Raw genomic sequence first — 10,260 nt, 5'->3', positions numbered from 1 at the left:
GGATGGATGGATGGATGGATGGATGGATGGATGGATGGATGGATGGATGGATGGATGGATGGATGGATGGATACTTCAGAATAACAGTAAATGTGTCTTCATTGGGTTATTTAGCTAAAAATTGATCTGAATAATACTAACAGATCAAAAGAAATTAGTCGCCAGATATAAAATTAAAACCTCTGTGATGGCCATCTCAGTTTCCAGACCTAAATTACATAGAAATCTAGAGCAATGGATGGAAAAGAGAGGGGACCAAGGATCCTGCACAACATAATGAGATTGTACCAAAAGCATGTGACATCCGTCCTTCTGTGTGCTCCGCTGTCATAAAAGAAGAAGAAAAGAAAATAATTTTTTTTTTTTATCAGAGAGTGCCAATATATATTGAGCCTTTCTCAGGGATGTTTTCAACAGTCTGGGTTGTGATTCCTTTATTTGGAAACATACAAGAATATTATCCCATAATTTAATTATTACTTTAATCTCTTTAAGTTTTTTTTCCATATACCGCCCCGATCTATATTTAATAATTTATTAACTGAAGTCCCTTTCAGTACAAAGTAAATTAGGATGTGAGAAGGCTACCACCCAGGGGCAGATAAGAACAGCCACAGCCAAACACAATGTTCCTGCTCAGTGAGCACATTAAACTGGCAGATTTTTGCAGTCTGCCTGATGAGCCCTGGACACTGCAAACACTCCAAAAGAGCACAGCCTTGAACCTCTGAGCTTTCACTGCAAGTCTCTATGAAGCAGATTGTAAACGAAGGCAGACACCACAGAGACCCACCGAGGTACACATGAACCTCTTTAACCTCATCAGCCATTATACTCACATCCTTTAGACAGACACTGACACAGAGACACGTTTTCCAGCTGACTGTCTGTAGCTTTGTAAAGAGAATGTTTACATATGCAGTGGGATTTGAGTTTGGATTCATTGTGGCAAAAATAAAACGTCTGGAGTAATCAATTCAGCACTATCTGGTGTTTGGGGAATGAATGAATGAATTAAAGAAAAATGTGGTTAGTATAAGTTCTGCTTACATTTATACACAAATGAATTATGTTTGACTCCACCTTTGATTCAGGGGAACTGCGAGTGTGTTAAAAAAAATAAACTGTCAGTTTACAACTCCAGTTCGGTGAGGAATGGTTTGTTATGCTCACATAGAGCCTAATCCTTGAATTAGAAAAGGAGCTGCTACGGTCGTTGTTTTATAAACAGGGAAGATGCAGTGCTGCCCTTTCATTGCCTTTTTTTGCAATTGTCTTTGAAATCTAGAGGTTCAAAAAACTATCCTGTACTTTCACTGAAAGGCTACGTATCTGTTTGCTAGAGTAATTTTCTATAGTGTTATGATTACTCTCACAAGTCAACTTTTCTCTTTAAATGTGTTTTTGGGGACTTTTTCCTAAACTTACTTGTAGGAATATATCTGTGATTCATAAATTAGTTAAGGCTTCACACCAAGGGTTTGAAAAATCAGCCTACAAAGTGTCACCTAGCATTCCTGCCCTGAACCATACAGTAGATGTCACTTTAACAACAGCCAGTTTGTCAAACCTCAGCTATACAATACTAATGGAAGAAATTATTTTGCTGTTATTTGTTGTCAACATTACTTTCTGCCCACCTACAAATTTTTTGTATCTTTTTCTCTCTACAGCAAACCCGAAAACCTTTGTTTTCCCAACTACCCACTTGTGAAGATTATTGCCTGTGACTCTATAAAAGACTTATTTAATCTGGAACCTGAGGTTGCCACTCCTGGTGAGCGACACTTTATTTATTAACTCTTATACCTAGACTTGATACAGTCTGGTATCCAAAACACTTATTACATCTAAACATCCAGATCTGCTGGACAGACACCTATCACCTGCTGTCTTACACAACCATGACCGGAGATGAAGACAACAGCCGATATCCATTTGGCAAAGAGAGAGAAAAACAGTTATAGCTGCCATTCGTTCAACCCTGAGACCTTTATAGTCTCGTGTCTCTGTTGACATGATGTAGGAATATCCTTTTTTATCCTGCTTTTTTGGAACTGGACAACAATGATGCAGGACAGAAAAACCTTCCAACTCTGGCTTTTCTATTGCTTTTAGAGAAGACAAATATTAGAAAAACTCAAGAATTTTGTGTATGGTATAGTCAAAATCTAATAAAATCTCATAAAAAGACTATTTTTCCTACCCTTTCCTCAGTTTATCTAATATGACAGCTGAACAAACCCTTCATGACTCTAGACTCCATGACTCCTGTTGGTAGAAGTGCTTGACATGGTCATTGTTGTTTTTTGTGAGATTTCTTTTACATAGTTAACTAACTATACTGTATGTCCAATCACTGTATGCCAATTGTTTAAAGTTTAGGGGAGAAATAATGTATTGGTTCAAAATGATTTTAAAAAATCTATACTAGATCAAATATTATGTCATTAAAACTAAGGTATCCAGAATGCCATGGATATAAAGAAAGGGTTCTGCTTGTGATGACAGTGGTGTCTGTCAGGGTTCTGCCCTCTGTTTACGTTTATTTTTATTACTTTCAATGTATTTGTAGTTGTTTTCTAGCATTGTTCTGTTCTTGAGTTACTCTCTGTTGCCCCCTTGTGTTTGTTTCTTTTCCCCTTGGCTTCCTTCTAAATGTTTCCATCCACACCTGTTTCTTGTCAGCTCATTGGACCAGTCTTTGTTCTGTCTCCTATAAACACTCTCCCTGTGCAGTTCCTCAGTGCTGGTTCTTTGTCTTTTTACTGGCTAATAATGTATGTTTTCCCTTATGTCTCCTAGATTCAGTTTTTTTTTTTCTGTATTTGTTATTTACGATTTTTAGGTTCCTGCCTCAGATGCTTCATTAAATCTACAAAACTCACCTCTGCCTCCTCACCTCTGCATTTGGGTCCCCAAAACCTCCACCACAGCATGACAGTGTCGGATGTAGACGTTTTCCCTGAAAACAAAGGGTTGACGGTTGAAGCCCCGGCTCTGGCTTTCAGTTTTGTTGTGTCTACTGATGGTGGTCAGATGGCCTGGTGGGGCCAGTGTATGGCAGCCTCATTTATGTCAGTGAGCCCCAGGGAAGCTGTGGCTACAAAGTTTACACTAGACTGAATCTAGAGTAAAGAGCTTTGCTCAAGTCGTCTAACTTGAAAAAGGGCTGTATAAGTACATGCTTTTTACCATTTATCATTTGTGTCAGATACAAGCAGATTAACAGATTTAACAAAAAAATAATACAACTCCCTGGTGGGTGTCATTATTGGCAAAGCTTCAGGTGGTAGGTTCAGAATGTGTTGTGAACATAAATCCATCCTGCCTTGAAATACTACTCCAGGCTGTTGGTGGTGGTATAATGGTATAGAGGTATACTTTAAAGTATACTTTATTACTTTGGGCACACAAGAAACTGGACATTTTTGAATACCACAACCTACCTGATTGTTGGTTACAATGTCCATCCCTTTATGACAATGTTGTCCCCATCTTCTTGGCACAGCTTTAATTAAAGATGTCATGTCAGAAATCTGGAATCACATCCCTCTGATTTAATAAACATAGCAGGGACATCACTTTACTTCAAAGTCTTCTAGTTAGCAGATCTTAATTAACAAGAGCTCTTTTGGGAAGTAGTTGAATGGTGCATTGAGATCATAAATTTGCACCTCAACCTTTTTGTGATTCTGTGATGCCCACATGTCAATATGAACCAAAATCTAAAAGGAATGTTTACCATCCCCCTTGATGAATCTGCACCATGAGGTGCAACCCAGTACTGGCAAGGTGTACCTGACAAAGTAGCCAGTGGGGGTCTTTTGTGCAATATTTTATGTACAGAGGATTTTTTGTGAGTCGTGTTAACAAATAAATCAGAACAAAACCTTGTAACATTACTTATGCATACAAAAAGAAAAAAATAGCCTTAAGGCTTTTGGAGCAAAATTCAAGTCACTGGACTACATTTACATCCCCTAATATAATCCTGTGGATTCCAGACCTACAATCAATGTTATACCCTGATGTTGAATGCATTATCAAAAATGTTATATTGGGAATGAATAATTTCATCTACTTCCAACTGTGGTCTCCTGATTTTAAGAGGGCAAATAAAACACCAAATCAGATTCAAAGAGTAAAAGTTTGCTTCTTTAGAAAGAGCTCACAGATCTTATGTTGTGACAAAGACCAGTATTGGGGTGCAGAGGTAATCTGCTTCTGTTATCCATCTTACAGCATGACCTTTTCTCAGGTGTGTGCAATGTATGTATCTGTGAACCTCATGCTGCTGTAAATAATGCCAATGAGGAATCACAGCCTCACCACTAAATGCCAGCCAGTCATCGAACACAGAGACCGAGGTTGATGAATGAATTTAGGCTGTCCCACCCACAAAGAAGCTGCCATGTCACTGTAAAACATTGTGCCCAAAACTGTAGAAAAAAAACAGTGAATGCCAGCCAAACATGAAACCAGTGTTGCCACTAGACTAAGAATTGGTAAGGAAAATGAAAGTGTAAAAATATGAATATTGACCTCTACTTAGAATCTTGATCTCTTTTTCTTTTAAGCTCTGACACAGCCACATTCTTTTGAACAGATAATGGTGATAAATTATACAATAACATTGCACAACTCAGCAAAGCAGAACAACTGATCTCTGAAGGGGTTGTGTGTTATGATAAATAATGCTTGCTCCAACTTCTAAAAGATAATAGATTGTATTTCCATGGTTCAGCCCAAAAGCTGTGAACCAGATTTTCTACCTTTGCGAATTTCAGATGAGGATCCGAGCATTCTCAATGGTATGAACCTGCTTCCATGGCTGCATTCTGAGACTGCGTTGGTGATTAAAAGGCTTTCTTGTCTGCTGATAAAGCCTCTCTCAGCTGCTCTGCCTACTAACACAAGGACAGGGGACAGACAACAGAGGAGCCTGTGATGAGATTCCTCTCAGACAGCAAAACAGACGACTGAAAAACCAAGTGCTAGGCAGAGAGTGTAAATTAAAAGCACCAATAGGGTATAGAAGCCACTTGTGTTGTTTTATTCACTGACTGCATTGGGTTTAGCTCATGCAAGCTGACGTTCTAGACCTGCCAGCTCAAGTGTGATCACTCTGTCACATCATACCTGTCTCCCCTTTACCTGTGATACATTGAGGGTAAATTTCAGCTCATTATTGAATGAATTAATGAATGAATATTTATTTTTTATTTATTATTTATTTCAGACAATAATAATAATTATTCACAGATTGGTTTGCTTCTATTAAAAATAACCCTTCTCCTCTGAAAGCAGCATTATAGGAACTCAGCAATGAAAAAATATAAACATTAACCAGCATTTTTATGCCTCTGTTTATATGTATACTATTAGGTGAATTAATCAGAGCAAATTATACTTGCAAAGGAAGTTTCACTCGTTTACATTTTATAGCTCCTTCTAACCTCCCAAGGGATTTGAAAATGCCCCACCATGTTCAATTAAAGACCAAGTCATTAAATACATGGTAACGGTATTGCTTTGTCAAAGACAGCTCACTAAGCAGTTTAGTTTTTCGATGACTAAAACTATAGGCTTAGAAACTGGAGAGTAATTATAATCCTGTTTACAATGTTACAATTTATCGAAAGTTAAGACAAAACAAACATTTTATACATGGATTTCATATATTTGAAGAAACACATGATGGAAGCGCATCACACAAAAGGATTTGCACTTTTATTAAAAAAAATATATAATGTTGCCTACGTCTCAACTTTTCTTTTTGGATGTTTGAACAATCAAATGTGCTAAAGTTTCAATATACTTGCTGATGATTTGAGCTGAAGTTCAGATTTGTTTAGTGAGTCCTTTACCTAAACTACTTCTTATTCTTTGTCCAGTACACAGATATACGGATTGAAAAAATAAATAAAATAAAAAAGAGCTACTAAGCATAATGCTGTGCCACCATTTGACATTAGGTACATTGTTCTATGTTTGAAAGCCTCTAAATGCTCCTTTTGCCATAGCGGCCAAAAGGCCGAGTCTTTATTGTTTTCTGTCTTAGCCAGTAGCCATGTTGTGTCTGTTACTACAATTTTGTGTAATGCCGATGTCATGTTTTTGGTAAACAACACAATATGTGTGAGCATCGGATGTTTTATATTTAACCTGTAATAAAACTAAAATTAAAATAGTTAGATTTGGAAAAAGATTTATTTATGGCTTTTATTTTTTATATTGTTAAGTTATTTTTCACAAGGAACGACAAGGTTTTCCTAAATAAAATTCACACAGCTGTTTCTGCATAGTGAACAAAGTAGTTTATTTTCCCTTTTGGTGTTGTTTTGTTCTGTTTGATCATAAACTATCTGCTTTTTCTTTCAAACAGTTTTGCATTTTCTTAAATTATTGGGCATTGATGCTGGTACACTGAAAAAACTATCTAAAAATTTGTAAAAAAAAATCTCTTAAAATAAGTATAATTACTCTTTGAGTAGGCAAATGATGATCTGCCTATGGAATGAGAATTTGGTCCATTAAAATAAGATAAGTTGATATTATGCACCTGAAATAAGAGACTGCAGTTGTTTTCTTCTAATTTTAAAGGTAAATTATCTTATTCCATTGGAAAAGTGTCTCAATTTCATTCTCAATTCAAGAAGAAAAAAAAAAATCACATTTTGAGAAACAAATGACTTACTAAGATTGATGTATTTGCAGTGTGTCTTTGAGGTTGAAGGTGTGAGGGGGTATCTCCATGGAACAGCAGAGCAATCACAGAAAACTAATGAATCCCATTGAAGAGCTGCTCCTGCAGCATTGATGAAATTCAAAAATTTAAAAAGGAATTTGTGTTTTCATACTTTCTCCACAGCCATTCATCATTCCCACATTAGTAGGATTAATAAGTCAAACACACTTTATTACCTCAGGTGGTTTTAAAGGGTTGCACTAATGTCATAGGCTTTAAATATCACCGTAGATTTTTTTTAAATGTATAGTAAATCTATGACTGCACGTAATGACTCTGAATATCATCATTAATTGTTTGGAATATTCAATTTCTTAGTGAAGCTGTTATGAACGCCTTCTGGCTATTCAAATCTAATGAGGTGCTGCATCAAAGCAGGGCAGATAATCAGTGGCACAAATTAACACAGTTATTTGAATTAATCAGTTGATGCATTTGAGTGAGAATTTAAACAACACTATAGGGCACGGTACTTATGTTTCATTTTGATACATGTGTCAGAAGCCAGTGGAAACTGATTACCATTAATGAACTCATCAACCAAGCATGCTGAACTATTTATACGGCCTCAGTGCGACCCATCAATATCTCTTGACTTCAAGGACGTTAATTCCATCTTCTATTAAGCATTGTGTTTTCTTAATTAGCTACGTCTCGCTCTCATCTGGTACAATCAACATGCATAGACATAGAAAAACCCAGTTAAGACCTAATGGAGGTCATTAGCAATAATTAATGATCACAAACAAGTAAAATACTGTGGGAATAAAGAAAACACGAAAAGTCTGATAACTACCTCAGAGATGAGAGTAATTAGTTACAAGCAGTGTATAAGCAGCTAAATATTTCAAAGTGAAGTGAAGTCCTACAATTTAAATATAAGAAAAACATCAGATAAAAACAAAATCAGAGGTGCCTACAAAGGCAGTCAAATGTTCCTTATTATATAACCAATTACAGCTTTTACATGAAGTTACCTCAACCCTAATAGTTTAACCTGCCTGTTGATACTACAAAAAATTATGAACTGTGCTAAAATAAAAAGAAACAAAAAAGCAATCACCCCTTTAAAGATTTCTTCAGTTTTTGCTTTTTTTTAAAACTTAGTATTCAGATCATAAAACTAATTTCGGACAAAGACAGACTATACCTTGAGTAAAACAAAATAAAAGAAAATGCAATTAATAATTAATGATTCAATTTATTAGGGATAAGAAGAAACATTAGTAATTAGATTTTTTTGGGAGGGTATTATTTGTTCATACTAATCTGGTTGTGTATCAACAATTAATATATCCCCACAAAATATCTTGGAATTGCTATTGGCTTTAAGTCCAGACTATGGATGTCTCAAAAAAAAATCTTGGAATTATAGGAAGAGTCTCTTCAGAGGTCGGGCAATACTTTGGATCAATGCCCTGCTTTGTGAAAGTAATGTCAATCTTTACCTCCAGGGGCCTGTTTCAGAAAGGAGGTTAAGTGAAAACTCTGAGTTTGTTAACCCTGAAATGAGGGAAACTCTGGGTTTTCTGTTTCAGAAAGGGAGGTAAGTTAAACCTGAGAAAGCAGAGTAAGTCAAGCCCGTTTCTGAAAGAGAGGTAACTTATACTCAGAGTCAGTTACCATGGCAATTTACTCTGTGAACCTAACCTGGTCGGGAGCAGGTTTTCTTCAGAAAATCCAGAGTTTATTTTGGTCTCGTCCCCTTTTTTAAAGAGGAAGTGGTGTTTAAACACCTCATTGATTCTTTGGGGACATACAGTATTCATTGCACACATTTCAGTCACGTAGAGCGCATCAAAGGGAATGAAATGGCATGTCCTTTTATGGATGATCCTGTTGACGAAGAGGCTGTATTACTTCGTAGGGAGTTACATTTACGTCGGGAAAGGATTTTGAGGCCCAGAGTGGATTTTTTGTCATATCCCTATCCATTTTTATTTGAGCGTTACTGTTTTTCTTTACAGTCAATAAGATACATCCATAATCTCATCCATCCTTACATCAGAAACATCAACCATCGTGGCCGTGCTCTTACATCCGAGCAGATTCTTTGCCTTGCCTTACGTTTCTTTGCAAATGGAAGTTTTCTTTATAACATCGGGGATGCTGAACATATTTGTAAGGCTACTGTTTGCAGAGCGGTAAGGAAAGTGTGCCTCGCTCTTAAGCGCTTTCTGAGAATTTTTGTATTGTTTCCTGGGCACAAACCAGTGAGAGTCATCAAAGAGGAGTTTCACAGGATTGCAGGTCAGTGGCGTAAAAATCGGTTTAAATGAGGCTAACCTGATAAATTACATTCAGTTAAGAATATCTTGCTGTGACCCCTGGAAGTAACCTAATAATTAGAATTCCCTTTAGGATTTCCGAATGTGGTTGGATGCATTGATGGCACACATATTCCGATCATTGCGCCTTCTGAAAATGAAGTGGACTATGTGAACAGGAGATCCATCCACAGTATTAATGTGCAGGTACACTGACAGCCTACTGTTTCTAATGGCCAAAGACTACACCACAATACTGTAACATCTCTCATTCTTTGCACTGTCAAGATCATATGTGATGCTGCACATATAATTACAAATGTGGAGGCCAAGTGGCCTGGCTCTGTTCATGACTCAAGAATCTATCGGGAGTCAACCCTGAGCAACAGACTGGAAAGGGGTAAGTAAATGTATATCCTTTACACATATTTCAATGTATGCACTAACACTTACAGGGGAATGCAGCTCTTAAGCAATGTGAACTTTCTTACAGGAGAGATTGATGGCTTTCTGCTGGGAGATAGGGGTTACCCATGCCGACCAAATCTTATGGCCCCTTACCCAGAACCTGAACCAGGCCCACAGCAGCGCTTCAATGTGGCACACTGCAGGACGAGAGCCCGGGTGGAGATGACCATAGGCCTGTTGAAAGCACGTTTCCAGTGCCTACGTCACCTCAGGGTAACCCCTGAAAGGGCCTGCGACATTATTGTGGCTTGTGTTGTTCTCCATAATATTGCCATAATTAGAGGGGAGCAACACCCTGCCCTACAATTACAAGACCCTGAGGAATAGCCCATCAACCCTGAAGATTTCCAGGATGGAAGGGTAGTCCGGGATATGATATGCTGCAATGTCTTCTCAGATTAATACACATGATATCCACCACCACCACAAAAAAATGAATAAACACAAAATCACAGCAATTTATGGTGTTCTTTATTTCATACAAATGCAACCACAAAATAAACTAATTAATAAAAAAAATCACAGCAATTTATATGGTGTTCTTCATTTGCTAAAAAAGAAGAAAAAGATTTTAAAATAGTTTCAATACTTCCTAGAATTCACCTGTGACCATACACTCACCTCTAGCTTTAGTTTCAGAATGTCGATTTCCAGATCTGCCTTTTGGATCTGGCGGTCCAAGTATACAAGTTCTTTGCTGTTTTTTTTGTATCTTTTTAAGAAGAAGTCTATATCACTCCTTAACTGGCAACTGAAAATACATTAGATTAGAGT

At 37.1% G+C, this 10,260-nt stretch overlaps 1 protein-coding gene across 1 annotated transcript in view; it reads left to right on the top strand.

The window, feature by feature from the left end:
* Window positions 1-10,018, top strand: part of LOC107084730 (putative nuclease HARBI1) — a 17,305-nt gene extending 7,287 nt beyond the window's left edge. The window contains exons 2-5 of the mRNA XM_015374702.1: window positions 8,966-9,001; window positions 9,101-9,225; window positions 9,307-9,418; window positions 9,512-10,018. Of these exons, the coding sequence (XP_015230188.1) occupies window positions 8,966-9,001; window positions 9,101-9,225; window positions 9,307-9,418; window positions 9,512-9,813 (575 nt within the window). The 3' untranslated portion in view covers window positions 9,814-10,018. The remainder of the gene's footprint in view (window positions 1-8,965; window positions 9,002-9,100; window positions 9,226-9,306; window positions 9,419-9,511) is intronic.
* Window positions 10,019-10,260: the final 242 nt, after the last annotated feature.

This window comes from Cyprinodon variegatus, unplaced genomic scaffold (assembly GCF_000732505.1).
Source record: "Cyprinodon variegatus isolate N-32 unplaced genomic scaffold, C_variegatus-1.0 Scaffold108, whole genome shotgun sequence".
NCBI lineage: Eukaryota > Metazoa > Chordata > Actinopteri > Cyprinodontiformes > Cyprinodontidae > Cyprinodon > Cyprinodon variegatus.
Note: the sequence above shows the minus strand (reverse complement) of the source record. Positions and strands in the feature narration are given on the sequence as shown.